Raw genomic sequence first — 20,145 nt, forward strand, 5'->3', positions numbered from 1 at the left:
GTATAGGTAAATTTTCATCACTAGGGTATCAGATGAAACACGGACCTTTAGTTTTTCATCATCTTTATAATATTATTATTATTATTAATTATATGTATAATGTAATACTTTCTTATATTATTATTATATTCTTATATCTTATAATATCATTTAAAATATTAAATAATGTACAAATGCATACTTTTAAAAAAAAGCTTAGCCTGTTAACATTAAATAAATAAATAAATATATTTTGTAATAATAAATATTAATTAACTTTCAAATCAATTTATATGGATGAGAGTATTTTAAAAAAAAAAATTCACTCAGAAATAGTATAGGTAAATTTTCATCCCTAGGATGTCAAATGTAACAGACCTCAAGTTTTTCATAACATTAATATTATTTATAAAATAAAACTAGTTCTATTTACATATCATATAAATCAACTGTTTTGTTAATTATTATAAAAAATGTTTATAAGAGATTAATTTACCTAAAAAATTGATAGGAAAGTGTTAACTCTTTACTACAGAAACTAAGAAAATCAGTTAACTTACATAACTATCATATGCAATGTACCATTTATCATATAAAAAACATTTCATTATTTTTCTCATTAAAATACTGCAATATTCATTATCATCACTAAGGATTCAAATGGGAAATGAAATAGGTTTATCAATTTTAGTAATACAGTCGAGTTGCAATAACTCGAAGTTGAAGGGGGATAAAAATTCACTTTGAGATATGTATTATTTAAGATACCTAACTAATTTATAGGGGAAGAAATTCGAGTTGCCAAGTTTTTCAAGTTATTGCGACTCGACTGTATATTTGATTCTTACATAAATGTTAAAAAATGAATTTTTTCAACAGTTGATAAAAAATAATAATTATATAATGCATCTATTTAATAATATTTATAATTTTTAATGAAATTTAATGAAAATTTTCCCTAGGAGGATGACATTAAATAAATGTTTAATATTTCATAACAGTATTTAATAATAAATTAGAAATAATTTAGATTAATGATGAACATTAGGATATCGGTTGAAATACAGACTAATAAGATTGATTATCGTATTAATTTTTAAATTGAACTGAAATTAACGAATAAATAGATAATAATTTACCCTGAGAAAGGCAGCAAAATTATCTATGGCACCAGACCGTACTTCGTCTAAATCCAATACAAGGGATTCAAATATTGGTAAAAGATCTCTGGATGTAGCTTCTTCACCAATGTAAATTGCTAGTTTATGTATATAAGAAGCCGCCTTTCTTCTAACTTTCCACTAAAAATTAAAATTAAATTATAAGTCAGGATCTTAAACTATTTTCAAAACATTTAGTAACATACAGATCTGTGGGAAGCTAAGACATAGTAAGTATGCCTAAGCAATGGCCAGTGAGCAGGGCCAATAGTAACAAGCACTGCAGGTAACATACATGCACATTGAGATGCTAAGTCACTATCATCAAATGCACCAGCCATGTCAGCATAATTATCAAGCAGTAATGCAGGTACAACAAGATAATTGTCGTTGAGTTCAGCTGTTGAAGGTTTTGAATCTCCATTACCTTCTACAATGGGTTTCACTTCAAACTCAGATTTCTTCATGTCAGTGCAATTCAAATTAGCTATAAATTATTTAATAAATATAAAAATTGCACCATATATTAGCAGTAATTAACATGCAACTTACAGTTGTTATTCATGGGCACATACCATAACTTATTAGGTATCATGCTTTGAAGTCTTTCAACTTCAGATTCCTTATCATCACAATCATTCTATACATAAAAAAAACAAGTTAGGTACAAACACTTAATAAATAGGAAAATAGCTTACTTCAAAACTAAAAGACGATTTTGTATCACAGATAGGTTCCCTCCAATACGCAAATGTACTGTATAATTCTTCTGATTCAGTCTTTACATTATAATCAGCAACCCAAAATCTGTATAAATATAATAAAAAAAAAACATTAATTAATAGAGATAATTACAATTTAAAACAAAAGATATTCATTAAGCTTTATAAAAGTATACCGATATGGTTTCAATTCACTTTTCATCGATCAAGAGTAATTGTGAATAATATCGATTTATTTTTAATATTAGCCTACTAGAAAACTCGCACTACCAAATTGTCAAGGTACCGAGACAAGCAAGTAGGCTAAAATAGATAAGTTTTAATAAATACAAAGTTTATAAAAACTAATAACCATGATTATTTAAATATAAAGTTACACTTGTGCCATTTTATTAAGTTTTATCATATTTTAAATGTAACAATATGATTTCTTCAATTTAAACTAAATTAACAAAAATTAACTGTGAATAATATTGATTTACTATATATACCTATATAAGCCTACTAGAAAACTCACATAACCTAGGTAATTAAGGTATTGAGACAAGCAAATAGGCTAAAATAGACTAGTTACAAGAATATAAAAATTTGGTTTTATCAATTTCAATTATATATTACTTATTATCATTTTTCATAGTTGTTTCATTTGACCATGGTTTTTCTCGGTCCATTAATAATTCTGTAGCTTTAAAATATTCTTGACTTGTTTGACATTTCATTCTAAAAATATATTTTAAGTTAGAAAACATAACAAAAATTTTAGAAAATACTAATGTGAACATACTAGGCACATTGGTAACATATTAAGAATTAAAAATTGGATTTAAGCAAATAAAAAATTATAATAATTAATTCTTAAAGTGTGTTTACAATATAATGTAAAAGCAAGTATATAAATTAATTGATAACATACACCAAAAAATACAGAATAAATGGTCTGTTCAAAGGTTAACAGATAAAATAGACATAGAACAATTTATCTTTCTTTTCTTATAACCCCAAAAAAAAAATCACCGTACCAATTTACTAAATAATATTTTCTTGCTTTTATACCATAATTTAAACATACCTTAATATTATATGGCCATCATTCACAAAATATAATGAAATACCTAAAATTAATTTAAATGGTTGTATATAATGTAAGTAATCAGCATTATTTTAAAAATAACCCAAAAACAATAAATAAAATCTATAAAACGTGCTTAATATTCATAAGTTTGAATCAGTAATTACATATATAAATAAATATATGTATAACAAGCCCATACTGTATTTAATAATGAATAACAAATTAGAAAATATATTTGTCAACACAGTTGGAAATATTTATAAATGGTAGCATGAATTAAAACAGTGCACAATTAAACAAAAAATCTGAACAAGAAATACTGTAATGTAAGAAGATTAAATAACTAGGAAGTTGTAAAAGTTAGATAATTAATAATTATTGTACACTCACATAAATTATCTTGAAATTAATTAAATATAACTAAGATGATCACCCAACCACTCCATGCATGGCAAATACATACCTGAAGCATGATCCATATTTGAAGTGGTTCTGAACAACAAGTAGTTGAATCAGATAATTTGGATAGATAACCATCACAATGTTTCAGATGAAACACGGACCATGGGGTTTTATCATCATATTCAAATTAAAAATTTACTAATAGTAATGTTTTCATGTACTGAAAACCAGATGGGGAATATTCTATACATAGGAAGCTATGCATAAAATATACTGAAGATTATAATATAATATGGAACTTACGTTATATAATGTAAATCGTCGGTAAAATTGCTAACCATCATAAGAATATATGTACGAGTAGTGACCAATGATGTAACAGCAGGAGTTGCATATGTAGTAATCAATGGACCTAAGTTTTCTAAAGCTGTTTGCCGTACAAACTTGCAACTGTCACTAAGTAATCGTCCAGCTGCATCAGTTATTGATTCTCGTCTAAGGGCATCATTACAACAAGCCGATAGTGGAGCAATAATGTCAGCACATGTTTTTCGAATAGTACCAACACGATCATTACACATCTCTACATAACGAGGTAACTAAAAAAAATTGAAATTAGAAAAGAAACAGAAAAAAAATTATATATAAGAACAATCACTAGATAAAAAATAACTTACTAATACTTTGGTTTTGTGTTCTATGTTCAATGCATGACCAAGTTCAGGAAAACTCAATAATGCAGCCAGTCTGACATATATACAATCACTATGACTTTTGTTGATTAAGAATGGCAACACAGTCTTGCATAACACATTGTTGCATACTTTAAGAACAATTTTTCCTACTAACTGTTAAAAAAAAAAAAAAATAAAAAATAAAAAAACAAAAAAAAAAAACAATAAATATGATTGCATAAAAAAAAAGCTCAAAAACATTAACTTAATAAACATAATAACAATCAAAAATATTTATTTTTAAAATTATCAAATAACGAATGTAGAAATTGCAGCGCTCATACAAAGCTGGCTGTGATACGATATTAATTGAATTTAAAATGAAAACCTGAACGTGTCACAACCACTTTGACGAGAACCACAATTCCTCAGTTATCAGTGATATGATGGCTGCTCCATGATGAAAACTCAACTCGTAACGCTCATCAAAGCTGGCTGTGATATGAATTTAAATATATTCAACATTTCACAGTTACTTTGTGAGCATCTCAAGCCAATAATAAGTTTAACTGAAGATCATGATAGCCGCCAAAATTGTCAAAAACGGCTGTGATATGATTATAAATACCAACACGTCACATCCGATTTGACCATTTGGACGCCTTCATATTAAATCATTCTGGAATTAAATATTAATATTAATTTTAAAGAATAAAAACAATAATTAGTGTTTTTAAGGATTTAAATCATAACAAATAAAAATAATAAAGAATAAACATCAGAATTATTAATTGATTTCAACAAGCTCAGGTTTAATTATACAAAAAATCCATTGTATAACAAAGAATTACATTACTAGAAAAAAAAAAAAAAATGAGAAGAATAAATATTAATTATATTAAATATAATCACAAAAAAAATTATGTAATCATAGAATTTACAAGTTCATACTAAAATGTTTATATTTATTAACAATAAAAAAAAAAAAAATGCTTTCTTCCAAAATATTAATTTCAATAAGAAATGTTTACAGTCTTGAGGTCAATGTTAAATAAATAAGTTTTACAACCATACACTATAAATAACTAAGCTAGGATGGTTATTAGTTGAATGTACCACAAACATAGGCTCATCAAAGTGGCTGTGATATGAACAGTAAAAAAAACACACTTCACATCCATTTTGACGGGCCAAAGTTGGGCTTTGCGCAGAAAGAACTGTTGACCAATATCGATCCGGTGCTCATCAAAGCTGGCTGTGATAGTCAAATAATATGAGCACTCTACGACAGCCCGCTTTGACGGCAACAGATCGACTCCAAAGCAAATAAATTTGCTGTTGATTTAAACCGATGCAACATGAAAGACAAGATAGTGAGACAACTTTTAAAAATATTGCATCTCACTACCCATGTCTTTCAACAGGCAACGATTATAGTATTTTAATTAATATCTAATCATTAAATTCATAAACTAACAAAATTAAATTGTGAATGTATAGATAATATGTATAAGTATGTAAATATGTATAGGTAATTAAAAAAAATATTTTAATTATTTACCGTGACAATATTATTTTGTACATGGAGATCATCTGTGGAATTGGCAGCTAATATTAGTGCTGGACAAACAATTTCTTCAACAGTCTTGTTGTTAATTACACCTTTACTAATTATGTAAGTGAGAACCATCTGAGAGCGCATTACTACCTATTTTAAAACAATTATTAATTATAAACTTACTAATAAGGTAATCTAAGTGAATATACCTGTTCTGCTGGATCAGATAATGCTTTGATAATAGCTGGGAGTAAAAATGAATGTATGTAGGATCTTAGGTTGTCGTGTTGGTGAAAAACTGTGCATAAATAACCAACGGTACTGACAGTATCGAATCGCATTAGCTTGTCTGAAATGAAATTTTTTTTTTATTAATTTATAATCAAAATAAAATATGTTTTAATTTAAAATATATATACCTTCGTCTTTTGTCATTTTGTCTATCACAGATAGTATATCTGGAATCATTTCTAAATGATCCTTTATCACAAATTTCATACAGCATGATATATACTTTGGAGTGGTATTCCTGTGAACAATAAATTACAATTTGAATAAGGATTAGAATAAGTTAAAGAAACAACCATCAGAAATCATAAGATATTATTTACTAGTGAGTCATTCAAAGAATTAGTCATTATTAAAATATCTTTATTATTATCTCATATACTCATATTAAAGGCCGAGGGAAGAACTTTAAATTTTTTTTTTTTATTAAAGTATAAATATTAACAGATAACAAAAATGTTTTTTTACAAACATTATACTATTATAAAAACAAAAACATTTGGTTAAAAAGATAAAAAATATTCAGTATAAAAAAATGTTTGTTTAATGAATTGTTTCTCAATTTGAGTTATAATAAATCATAATAAAGAAATTAAATTAGTAACTATATTTGATCATAGAATAAAAATAACTATTTAACTAAAAAAAAAAAAAAAAATTCAAAGGTAAGATTAGTTGTTAAAACTCATTAAAACATTAAAACCATGGTATCCGTGGAATTACACAAAAAAAAATTTATCATGATATTTTGACCATTTTATAATCAAACACGAGAAAATTAATGTTATAAAAACTTGTAATGCAAAAGTAAATTATAGTTTAACTATAAAAATATTAGAGAATTAAAGATATAAGATTCATGATATCTATGATAAAATAATAAGCGAAATAAAACCAAACAAATCAAATCTTACAAATGCTGTTTTCGTATTCATTATATTTAGTAACATGTAAATAAAACAACGACATATTAGATAAATTGTTTTTAAATACTATTTAAATATTGGAAAAATGACTGAATTTGTATGTTAAAACGAATAATATGATAACTTATAGTGGTATATAAACATGTTATAGTATTAATTTCTTCAATAATGCGATTATGCTTATACATTTTTTTATTTAATTAATTTTTATAGTTTTTAAAATAGAAATGTATTTACTTAACTTATATTTAAACGATTATTATTGTAGAAACAAACGGAATGTAATACAATACTGAAAACTAATAAATTATCAAACAATTAAGTCAACAACTAAAAAATCTAAAAATAATCATTATAAGTCGATGAAAAAAATAAAAATATTAAACCACTTTTAGCTCGACTTTCGGCAAAAAGAAAATCTTAATATTTTTCTTTTTGATAAATAAAGCAACTGCACAAATAGTGTAAAATACAATAATGAAAAAAATCAAGTTCAAAACTAATATATTTAAACGACTGAATCAATAGAGACGGAAATATAAACTTTAATTTCTTCGTTTGTGCTTAATTTTAACCGGCAATCGACGTTAATGGTCCAACCGTAAAATGATGCTTGGTTATCGGTCGACATAATAAAGTATACATTATGGGTCATGTACTCATGTATGTAAGGGGAAAATTCCTATTAGAAAACGATATCCACCAATTTGAATAATAACCTATGGATTATCGGTTAACATTACCAATACTAAGTGCGTGAAGATTAAAAACACGATATTATAAAGTAATTATCATTGGCCGTGTGCAGAATATAACTACTTTGTACACATTATTTTCACGAACACCACATAAAATATAAGCATATATTCTTTTCGCAAACCAGTCGAATAATTAAATATAATAATAAAAAAAAAAAAAAATAGCAATCCTTTTTAAACTACAAAATTTTAGAATAAACTTTTATGGAAAATTCGTCAATATAGCAAAATATTCTATAGAAAAGTCGAAACTAGGTTTATAATAACTATTGAACGATTTACGAAATAAACACCCTGTATAGTGTGTGTTATGCATATATTTTGGAGGTACCATCGGAAGCGAAGGAGAGGAGAAACTACGAACGAAAGAGGAAAATGAAATATAGTAATACAACGTCACGGCGACGACGTTAATATTTTTAGGGTGTGGTGGGCGTTCTAAACATAATAATAATAATAATACGTAGAAATAGGGGTTGAGATAAAATGTGTGTGCGGTAGTAGTGGCGGCGGCATCGTCGATGCGTTCCCGCCGTTCGTCTCTCACGAAACGCACGCAGCACACACGAACAGGACTACCAACCCATAAGAGGGACACCGGGTAAGAGACACGGGAGTGTGAGAGTGCACTACGCCGTGCTCGTTTGAACCGAATTACACCGACAAAAGGACAGCACCTCGTCGACGCCGCCGCCATGAAACTCCCCCGAGGGGGGGAGGAAAGGGCATTAGAGGACGACGGTGAACCGCCAACGGCCCAGTTCAAGGTCAACGGTTCTAAATTGAACAGATACCATTGAAGCGTAATAAAATTATGGTTAATAATAATAATAATTATTATTAACCATAATTTTCAAGTCATCGTCCGAGAAAACGCGACACGCCGACGATATTTATTAACGGCACCGTGCGTGCACGTGCTTTCGAATATTTACTTTCCTCCCCGCTCCCTACTCCAATAAAAATATATAGGTGCGAAACGTGTGCGTGCGCGGGCGACGTGCAACGCACAACGTTTCGTCGGCGAAATGAAACCGAAAGGTGGACACGACCACGACGATAGTATTCGGCTTGTGCGCGCGCGCGCCGAGTACACCACCACAACTACTCGCGCGCACGTCTCTTACACGACGACCGTGTACGCGGCGCACACAACAAAACACGGTGCCGCCGCGTTTTTCAAGTTCAAATTTGCAAACAGCGCACATATACACGCTGTCATCATGCGATTAAATTTGGCTACGCGCAAATCGATGTTTACAACCGCGCCAACGCCACCACCACCCAGCAATCCATCGAAACGTAGACGGAAGCATCAAAATGTTTTCGGCCATAAAATACAACGTTCGTTTTTATATTTTTATTTCATCGTCGGGCGTAAAACGAGACAACTAATTGACATAAAAAAAAAAAAAATTAAAAATTGACCCCTAGTTTTTCACAACGAAAACTACGGCACGACCTGCACGAGTTAAATCATGTTGGAGGGATGACGCATAGAAACAAGGCTAAAGAATTACTTATTATCCAGCATTTTAAAGGTCAATAAATGATACAGTACGACAATAATAATAAAGTATAGAGTGCTGAAAGTGTACGCAACTACCGGCAAGATGACACTGGCACACGTAATGACCGCGCGATCGATAGTTATTTTTCTCCCTCCCATCGTACCACTACTACATCAGCGCGTAAACCACCCGCTACAGTGATCCGACCCACTAATAACAATAGTACACTAACCGCGCGCCGTAGTACACGAGCTTTCAACGTGGTCAACAACCAGACGCAGCTTTAACCGTTACTCGAAAAAAAAAAACACATTGCTGGGAAACTCGTTAGAGAAATATTCTTTAGATCAACAGGACCTGTTCAGAAGTTTTAAAGAGAAGCACACACATACTACAAGCACGTCTCGGGGGGGGGTTGCCAAGAAAAAAATCGATTTTCCGTTGGCGCCATTAAGGCGTGCACGATGGGACGGTCCACGTGGTGTTGGTGCTTTTATTTTTCGAACGCCATTGGAATGCGTCGCGAGTACAGCGTGTGGTCACCGACCATCTGCGCAGCGGCAGTGCACCGTTGGTAATAGAAAAAAAAACGCGAGAGCCGCCAACATTGTTTCCGGCGGCGGTAGTCAGGGTATTCAAAAAATTTTCCATCCGGTTCTCGCACCGCGCCGAACACCAACACACACCGACGGTCGTATAATTTTTTCCCCTTAACAGTGGCGACGAGCGACGAAAAGGTCAAATCCGTCTGCAGCGTGAAACACATGTGTTCTAGCGGGCCCCCTCCACGGCTGTTAAAACGTGTGTGGCACGCATGCACACACGCACGCACGCACCGCGTACAAACGGTTCATTCATGAGAAGTAACGATGAGGCGCGTTTTAGAAGGGGTCAGGAGCGCCGCCGCCGTTTGTTACTGGCTACGGCGCGCACCGTCACAACAAACGAGCGGGTTCATTGTCGGCGGGCCGAGTAGTTACTACTGCGTAGAAGAGTCATGATGCACCGCACGCAATACTCCGAACGGCGACGTAAACGACCAGAAACATGGGGAAACAGTAGTGCATGGAAAATCGATAAGCGCCGGGAACGGATGTAGTAGAAATATAGCGTTGTTGTGGACATTGAAGCGCGAACGGGAGTCGGGAGTGGGGCGAAGAAAAACGCGGGAAACACGATCCGTAATGCGTTGATTTAGAACGTCTTTCTTACCTCACAACATGTTATCGTGCGGTTACTGCAGTCGTCGTTGTTCACCGTTGATATTGTTGGTGCTGTTGATTTCGACAGGGAAATCATTGTTAACGGACGGAAAACGATTTGAAACGAGAAAAAAAATTATAAATAATAAATGGGATAACCGTGAACAGATCGCAGGCACTGTGCGCACGAATCTCGTATGATGATGAGCAAGCACTCGCGACACGTATTTTCGGTGAGAAAATAAAAATAAGAAAACACGCGTGCACCACGGACGTGAGATGTTTTGCGCGCGCACACCGCTCACGCAAAGAAAAACGAGGAAAAAAAACACACTCGCGCGCCCGCGCACGACAACACACGCACACACGGTACGAACGGAGAACTAAAACGTACTACGACGCGATGGCGGTGGTGGTTCGTGTGGACGACGAAGGCCAGCGGCGGCGAAGCGTACCGCCAGAAAGAGAAATGAGAAAGCGACCAACAACGCGCACACACTCGCAGTGGAATGCGCGCGCTCACGTGAACGTATGTGTACAAAACCGTACGCGTACGAGGGAGCGAGGGAGTGAGTTGGAGAGAGACAGTGACAGAGAACGAGTGAGAGAGAAAAAGACCGTGTGCGAGTGCGTGCGCCCGGCGGCGGATACGAAAAATAAAATAAAAATAAACGGGGACCCGTCCAGTGGGACCAACGGGCGGTTATCCGATGCGATCGCAGTGCCGCCAACGTAGATTGGGACGATAGCGTGAGCGCTCGGACGACCGGCACCGTCCCCGTCAAAATAAACACACGGACCACGCACACGCAGTAGCGTATCAGCGGGACGAGGGACGACCGTCCTGTTCAGCTGGCGGTCAATGATAAACGGCGTGCGTGCGAAAACGCCCGGAAAAAATAGGGGCGGCCGCGGTCGCCGAACGTGCTTTCACCGTCGCGCGCGCGCGGGGATCGATTATTGGCACGCGACCGTGAAGAGCGCACCGCCGCCGCCCAAGCGAAAGGGACGAGCGCGTCTGCGCGGCGGCGTTCTTCTCAAGCGTCGTCGTCGTATTTTCCTCGTCCGCCCACGTCAATTATTACATTCGCATGCGCGCGCCGACACACGGACTCTCTTTCATGCTCGTATTGTTGTTATTGCGTACATCACGCTCGCGAGTCGCATGGAACACATAGTAAAACCGGCGTAAAGACAACAACGCCCGCGCGAAGTTTTCATTCATTTATTTTTTAAATATTTATTTATATTTTCATTCTCTCCTTTAACGGCACACGATTTCCACCCTTTATCTTGACCGTAGTAATTGGTTCTTAATTAAAAGTACACCGAAACTATTACCATCCATGTGCACACTGTGATTTTTGCATAAAGCGACATTGAATCTGCAGCGGCGGCAGTGGCATCTTTCGTTTTGGCATACGACCAAAGTTCGACCCTCACGCATTTCTCTACACGGATTAAAAACGCATTCGGCGTAGTGCATATAAGGAAAATTAACGTTTAATCAAATAAACACCAAGTGGAATTATATTGTTTTAAGACCACGTCGTAAAATGTTTTTCATGTTTTTTGAACAAACGAGTCTAAGATATTTAACATATTATTTTAACAATCACAATTTGAATAAACTACCTATAACGCTTGGAGGGAGAATAAACTGATCGAGGTAAAACCAAAATATGTAACTAAACACAAGATTAGAATATAATCCATAAAAAACTAACAAAATAAAAATATTTTTTTAAGCTGCGTTGAATAAACATTCAAAAGTAAAATTTAGAATTAATCACATGGATAACTTTTATGATTACATAAAATTTTCATTTCGATAATGAAACAAAATATTTCAAAAGAAATGGTATCCAGCGATTTCAAAACAATCCTTTATGTTTATATAGAAGTAATCGTTACATAATTTTATAAAATATAAATTTTTGTTGAATATTTTTAAAAACAATTTTCAACAATATAAATATTTACAATTATAACAAAAGAAAAAACAGATATTTTAAAATAAACAAAATTTGTATAGAAACCAAATTTTCAACCATTTATAACAAGAGGAATTTTATAAAATATAACAAATAAAACTGTTTGGATTTTCATTGATAAATTAAGCAAATACATACCGCCAAACTTAAGTAAATACATAAATTAAATTAAGGTCTGTAAACAATTGATAAGGCGGAGAGTAGTCGAAATTTTTAAAAAACACTCACTATCAGCTTCGAAAAATATTTAGAACTAGTAATGTCAAACAATAAATATAAACCAATATCCGGATTGTAAAACAACCAGTTATTGATTTAAAGATCAATGAATTAGCCAGTTTAATTTATAGGATAATTTTACCAATGATATTTTTTAAATTTTTTTTTCAAGATGTTGTGTTAAATGGCCATATAAAATTTAATTTTTAGATTCATACAGTTAAGCATAGATTAATATAATACAAACAATTTAATAACTTTTTATACTTAACTACATACGCATTCACACCAAATGCCTAAAAATTCATATTTTTGAGACCGTCAAGAAGACGCCAATTTAAACAATAGTTATTTTTAAAAGGAAAAATAAGTTCATTACAGTCTTTGCAGACATTTTATTTCTGTTTAGCTGTAATGGCATGACGTTTTGACCTACTTAATTTACATGCCAGATGATGCAAACTACTGACACACTGGTCAAATTAAGTATTTAATTTTTTTTGTTCATTCTTTATAACTATAATGCACCTGCATCATCAGCAATAAACGTTCACACTACATAATAATACTGGTTCGATAAACATTATTACTAAGATATGTACTGAAATGTATAGAAATGTGAAAATAGAATCTTTTTCACGCATGTTCTCTGGAACTACTCACCCGATTACCTCTTTTTTTTTTTTTTTTATGAAAGAGAAACATTATAAATCAAGTTTTAGACTTAATTTCAATTCTTTAATTCACTTGAGTAATTTATTTATAATTTTTTATTTTTCAAAACCTAACGGCACAGCGCGGCAAAAAACAAACACATTCACCTGGGTTTTATGATAAAACTGTCCACCAATTGGACCACCACAGGATAATTAAATAAAAAGCAAAAAGACCAAAAAGGTTTTTAACCATAACATCAAAATAAACGTGCTGCCAGTCATAAGTCTGAATTAAAATGAGAAGTAAAAAGGCGATTATATATATATATATATATTATTTGTCTACAGTAACCGAGATTGTAAACTAATCTAATATAAAGATGAGCATTTATTTTCACGAGCGAAGCCGGATAATTTAGCTAGTAATATTATATTAAATAGTTATATTGTTTTTAGATTTCGTTTTGTACTTATGCTTCTTAACTAAATAAATACTATTATTTTTATCAAACTGATGAAGTTCATTCAAAACATTACAAAAAAAAAAAAAAAAAAATGAAATAATTGATTCTGACTTAAATAAAAATTAAGTGTTATATGGGTAGGGATATTTATATTTTATATTGGCCAAGTATAAAGTATACTATACATTTATTACTCAAATAAAATACCTACCTACTTTTAATTTAATTCTATGTACTGAATAGATAATATTATCTAAAACATAATATTTTTTTAAAGAAAATTATTATGTTTCAAAAACCTATGGTTAATTATATAAAAGCATTTTTTTCTTTCTAATATTTAATTAAATTAAAACTATAATAAAAATAAACTGAAGTAATATATTTTTTTTTAAATTTTTATTGTTTAAAATCGTAATGTAGCGGACGTTAAATATGCAAAGCAACAAAGCGGCAATAGCACCAGACAGGAAGTAAGAGTTGATGTGTCTGGCTATTTATAGGATGGCCAGGCACACATCGAGCAGTTAGAAACGAGGTACTACATGACAAACACACGGGTCGCAGTAAATTATGTCCCATTTTTAATTGTTCATGTATATTTTGTCCCTAGATATTTTAAATAAATAATATAGGCATTGCGGCTTGAAAATGTGTACAAATTTAATATTTATTAATACAATAATTATAAGGAACAAAACAATTAAAATGGTTCTCAAGGTGGACTTTTTGTCGCTACACTGCCGTGACTAGTTCACAATCGTGTGATACCAATAATATAGATAATATAAATTTCGTCATTAAAATGATAAGCACGTAATCAACAATATGCATGGTTAAAAGCATTGATTTAGACGGTTTCAAAACTGTTGTCAACATCGTAAACTATCTGAAAATCTAGGAATATTAATTCAAAATACATTTTGCCTGTACTATAGAGTATACAATATAATCGTGATAATTTTTTTTTTTTTTTATACGCGATTTACCAACTCCACTAACACTGATCGAATAAATCGTACAATTTCCAAAACAACGTAAAAAATATTATAAAAAAGTTTATTTTTTAATATGTATTGACAACAAGTGGTAATTTCAAATTTTTTTTAATTAGCAAAATTTCTCATCCAACAGCGGGTCTCGGCCATTGGCAACCGGCAAAATTCTGCGATTTTATTTTAGCCCATTATAAAGGTATAGTATATTTGACTGTCTGGCAATAACTGTAGCCAGTTGGCACGAATAGGATATTTTAATTTTAGATCACCACTACAGAGACCCCCCTGATTATTCTTCACGTACGATTACTTCAAAACGTCCCGACTTCTCGGCTAATAGAAGAAAACACCTAATACGCTTAGAAAATTATGAAATTAATTCATGTTCTATTAGCTCGAACTACGTAGTTTTATGAACATGATGTAGCACAAGAGGATACAGAATCGAAAAGCAGTGTTTGTTTTTAACTCGAGGGGCGGGACAGCTGCAATCTCGCGTACGTCTATTTCCAAGAATAACCGCAACCCTCGGTGAAAAAAAGCCAGGTGGTTAGAACACACGCACCTACCCCCCCCCCGGACGGTCCTGCTAATTTAATACATTCCAGCAGTATACAGAGTGATCCTGATGTTGTGGTTGTGATGTTACCTGATTTCTTCAGCAGACGCGTTGTACATCTGTTTGACTGTTTCGCTAGGCAAATGATCGCTGTGCTGGTTTCCCATGAAATCTAAAGACTCATCTTCTCCAGCCCCGTCGTTATTTTGTATCATTAATCTCTCTATACCGGCTCCAACTGAATAGAAAAAAAAAAATATGTAATCCACGCATTTTATTTTTCTTAACGCTAAAATGTGATATTATATAAGTCTTCGGGGAGCACTGTTGTGTAAAAATTATTTTATATATATATTTTTTTTAACCCCCTAGTGAACAGTTTACACGCATCACGCAGTTTGTGCGGATAGTTCAGTACAGTGTTGGGTGGTCAAACAAGTTTGCCGTGCGGAGATGAGCCTGGCACGCGGTAGAGCCAGACGGCGACGGGAGGCGTTGGCTGCTGGCTAGCCGCGCATCGTCTGCATGGTTCATTGATCGCGGAGGAAGCCATGAGCGCGCGCAATGCCACTACGGCGGCGGCGGCGGCAGCAGCAGCAGTTACACGCCTATACACCAAGACGCATAAACAAACCACGTGTCATTCACATGGGTCCTCCCATCAGGAAGGGCGTAGTCGTCGACGGGAAATTCGGTACTTTAAGGAAAAACCTGGCCAAAAATCACGGTGCTGACGATAATACCACATGACAGATCGTAACAGGCGGAAAACATTCTTGTTCGGCACCGACGACGGACTTGGATAATTAAATTTACACTACAATAATATTGACGGGAGGGGAGATGGGGGGAAATAATACCATTGCCTATGAGCACCACAGCACCACCCCATAACGCGACGGTGGTGGCGGCAGCAGCAGCAGCACCGGAGACGGCAGCAGGTAAACAAGGGAAATGAATGCCAAGAATTTATCCGACACAAAACCGGTTTCGATTACTGTACACAATAATATACGCGGCGGCAGCCCGTCGAGAATGGAGGAGCGTTCGGTCCAATCGGGGGACGCGATATACCTCACACGGATGAGAAGTAAACAATGCCCGCACGTTATACATACACACATATATAATATAATGTTTTATTTTTTACATATTTTTACACACACACACACACGCACGCACGCAAGCGCGCGCTAAACCTGAAAATTCTTTTTTATGCCCGAGGGCCAATGCGCACACAGTGCACACACGTGAGCCACCAAAGTTTAATTAGGACACGAGACGAAACGTTCCAAATATGACTACGACGTGTTTTGTTTCGAAAAAAAAATAAATATCGTTGATGGAATAGAAAAAAAAAAACAAACTATCGAATACAATGAACGGTTTTATTTTCGGATGATAAAGTTATCATCAAAATTGTAAACTTATTTCTTGCACATCACTATCGGGTAACAAATGTAATTAAGATTTTTTTCCCTTAATTTTTATTAGCTTATGATTTCAGATGATACCTCGATTAAGTTCTACGTTAATAATAATATGTTAAACAACTAAAAGCGCGGTGGAATATTTGAAATGATTTAATACACGGTATTAATGTCCTCGTATTTATTTCTCATTTTATATAATTTTTATGAGTTTATTTATTTTTATCTAGACAAATTTGTATGAAAAACTTCTTGAACATAATATAATAAAGTAAAGTATTCTAAACCTAGTAAAATCTTTAGTGTTAAATTAAAAAATTGATTGTAAAATCTTAAAAATGTCACTGAACATGTGTTCTATCTAGAAAAGGAACCTAACAAAATATGAGTGGGTTAATGAATAAGGCTATGGTATGACTCAGATATTTATAATTGAATATAAAAGATAATTTTTATGTCAGATATGTTAATTGCTTAGATTGAACAAGGAATTTATATAAATAATTATATCAAAAAATATTATTCAAAGTGATATAAAATATTTTCTTATTTTTTATTTTTACCAGCAATAATATATATTTCATAAACTATTTATTACACTATCTTTGTATTGCAAAATATAATAAAATATTTTTTAGGTAAAATTTATTCATATACAAATAAATACATTTATTTTATTTTTATCCGTTAGTTTAAATTCTGATTTTAATATTTTATGTATTAATATAAATTATACAATGTCTATATTTAAATCATATTTATAATTGATCATACCTATTTAAATTTTGATACACTTGATCACTGATGTAATTATACTGCAGTGTAAGAATTATATCAATGCATATCTCAATAGTAATATTTGTAGAATTTAGACATTTAACTATCAAAATATGAACTAAATAATTGTAAATATTAACATGAACGCATTTAAATACTACATTCATAAATAATTTATCTCTTTATAAACTAGCGGAATTGGGAAACTAATTGAGATAATATACGCATTATAATAATATTATATTACAGAATATACAATATACATATTACAACAAAGATTTCACTCTGTAAATGCCCCAAATTTATAACTATTTTGTAAAATAGTTTTTTTGATTAAAAAAGATATTAATATTTATAAGAATGTAATAAAAATATAACTGTATGAACTTAGATTTTAAATAAATATACCTATTAATATTTGGTTTAATTAAATAAAATATTTATATTCGATATTAAAAAATGTATATAAAAATTATTAATTAGCTTAACATCTTAAGCACTCATAGGTTTGTAGATTAGTATTAAAAACATTTTGAGAAATTTAAAATTTATAAAATTAGGTACCAAAAATTTTATGTCAGAGAATATGTTAACTATTTGCATATTTTTTAGTATAATTAATTCAGAGTTGATAATAGGTATTCGTAATTGAAGAACTTAAATTATGCCTATCAATGTTAAATAGAATAATTACAATAGAAATGTAAATAAATAGTTTATATTTATTTAATTTGATTACATTTGTTATAATTCAAGATATTAAATTATTGACCATTTGAATACTGTATAAGGGATGTTTAGAGTTTGTTTTAAGAAACCCTAAAAATAGTATTAATACATGCGTTAGATATATAAAAAATACTAGTTGAAACAGGACCCTCCTAAGATCCGCACCTAAGTTACTAGCAGTAAGTACTAATAAAATAAGAATTTTTTTTATAAATATACCTATTAAAAAATAATACATTCTATAATAATTTATAGATTTTAATGAATTTCATTTTTTTTTGTTAATAGCGACAGAATAAGAACAACCATTCTCTGACAACCAAATGATAAACCTATGAAATATATGCAGTATTTAAAAAGAATAATTTCTTAATATTTAACTTATACATTGCACAACTACATGAACAAAATAACAAATTCGATAATTAATACCAGAACAATTAAATTATAAAAATTAAAATATCAGTTACACCTATCCAATGGTATAAATTAAGTATACAATTTAAATGTTAATAAAATAATAAAAAATGATTTGTAGGTATCCAATTTTTAAAAATTAAGATATAAGTAAAAAATGAATTAATTTTCAATAAAACTATTTATAGGAGTAGTTATTTATGAATTGTCTCAAGTGTTTCTATCAATGAAATTTACCTAGTTGGTATTAATTATGAGTTAGATAATCTAAGTTGTTATTAGGTAATATTTTTCATCTAAAATTTTATTTCTTATAATGTTTATATTACTAATATTGGTACCCATTATATTTTCCATTAGTTAATAGGAAACATTGTGTGTTTATATTTAATAACTGCCAATATAGGGTGTGTATTAAGACTTATGTATACATTAAAATAATTCAGTTATCATGTGATGAGTTTAATGTTTTAGTTGTAATAACTCAAAAATAACAAAAAATAGTGGTACCTAATAATATACATAAATAAACATTTAATTTATCACTAAACTAATTTAATCTTTGAAACTAATATTTTTTAATAACTCAATGAATAATCACTATAAAATACTCAACAGAAATGTAAATTAAGTTATAACTATATATTCTTATCAATAATGGATATATCCATTTATCGATGAGAATACAAAAATGAATAGAATGTTTAGATATTATAACACATAAATGTAACTCTCCAAAAATTAATAACCACATAAAACCGTAACTTCCATTCACACAACTATTACATATACATGGTACAAACGAGAATATAACAATTGTACACACGAAAAATACTTAGGTAGTTTTAAGTAATGAGCTAGTATTTTCAATGCAGATTTGTCATCTAAGAATACTAATAAAATTTAACATAGTAAAATTATTCAGATAAATTTCAAATAAAACAGAAAATATTTGGATTGGTTTAAATAGATTTTGCTCATCATTGATATGCAATTTTAGTACAATCCATAGAGTAAAGAATGTACAATCAGAATTGTATGTTTGAACGAAATGAAACAATAAAGAATTCAATAATGATCAACAAGCATAATGTAAATGAAACATATAATATTGGACATCATTATTATTAGCAATTAATACAAATAATGTACATTGAATAAAATATAACTGAACTAAAAAGAGTACAAAATAAAAAAGTAGCAGTGATTACGTTATGAATTAGAAATACTATCAGAAACAAAATAAATGTTTGAAAGGCCAAACCTGATATGGATTATCAGCATCTACGGCAAGACGTGGCTGACCATAGACGAATAACAATAAATAATACAACAGGGGTGTGGGTGATAATAAAAACGTGTTACATTTACCTTGGACGAAAGAACCCAAAAACAACGACCTCTTGTTTTCTTGGAAGACCATTGCAGCGGCGTGATGCATGTTGTTCGGTTAGCGTACGTTGTGGACTCGCAGAAAATGAATGGCCCGATCAAATGGGCTGATATGGCGACCAAACCATGAACGTGCGTTAAAACGTAGCAGCGTTATTAATCGTCGACGGCGAAGCAAAAGCAGCAGCAGACGATTGCAATAACAGTGCAATACAAAAGTAATAACAATTGATATTGTTGAAACACAGAGAGAGAGGT

The 20,145-nt window shown here is 31.5% G+C and overlaps 1 protein-coding gene across 2 annotated transcripts in view; it reads right to left on the reverse strand.

Moving 5' to 3' along the window:
- LOC112681666 (serine/threonine-protein phosphatase 4 regulatory subunit 1-like) overlaps positions 1–19,936 on the reverse strand; it is a 21,242-nt gene extending 1,306 nt beyond the window's left edge. The window contains exons 1-12 of one of the 2 annotated variants that reach the window (XM_025551943.1): positions 19,867–19,936; positions 15,233–15,380; positions 5,987–6,096; positions 5,777–5,916; positions 5,571–5,717; positions 4,013–4,183; positions 3,639–3,934; positions 2,480–2,581; positions 1,838–1,946; positions 1,692–1,779; positions 1,346–1,626; positions 1,119–1,280 (exon numbers count right to left, since the gene is read on the reverse strand). In XM_025551943.1, coding sequence (XP_025407728.1) covers positions 1,119–1,280; positions 1,346–1,626; positions 1,692–1,779; positions 1,838–1,946; positions 2,480–2,581; positions 3,639–3,934; positions 4,013–4,183; positions 5,571–5,717; positions 5,777–5,916; positions 5,987–6,096; positions 15,233–15,380; positions 19,867–19,936 — 1,824 coding nt within the window. Of the gene's footprint in view, positions 1–1,118; positions 1,281–1,345; positions 1,627–1,691; positions 1,780–1,837; positions 1,947–2,479; positions 2,582–3,638; positions 3,935–4,012; positions 4,184–5,570; positions 5,718–5,776; positions 5,917–5,986; positions 6,097–10,262; positions 10,824–15,232; positions 15,381–19,866 lie in introns of those variants that run through there. The other variant, XM_025551944.1, reaches the window with a different exon arrangement.
- Between the last annotated feature and the right edge of the window lie 209 nt (positions 19,937–20,145).

This window comes from Sipha flava, unplaced genomic scaffold (assembly GCF_003268045.1).
Source record: "Sipha flava isolate LNK unplaced genomic scaffold, YSA_version1 194_pilon_pilon, whole genome shotgun sequence".
Classification (NCBI taxonomy): Eukaryota; Metazoa; Arthropoda; class Insecta; order Hemiptera; family Aphididae; genus Sipha; species Sipha flava.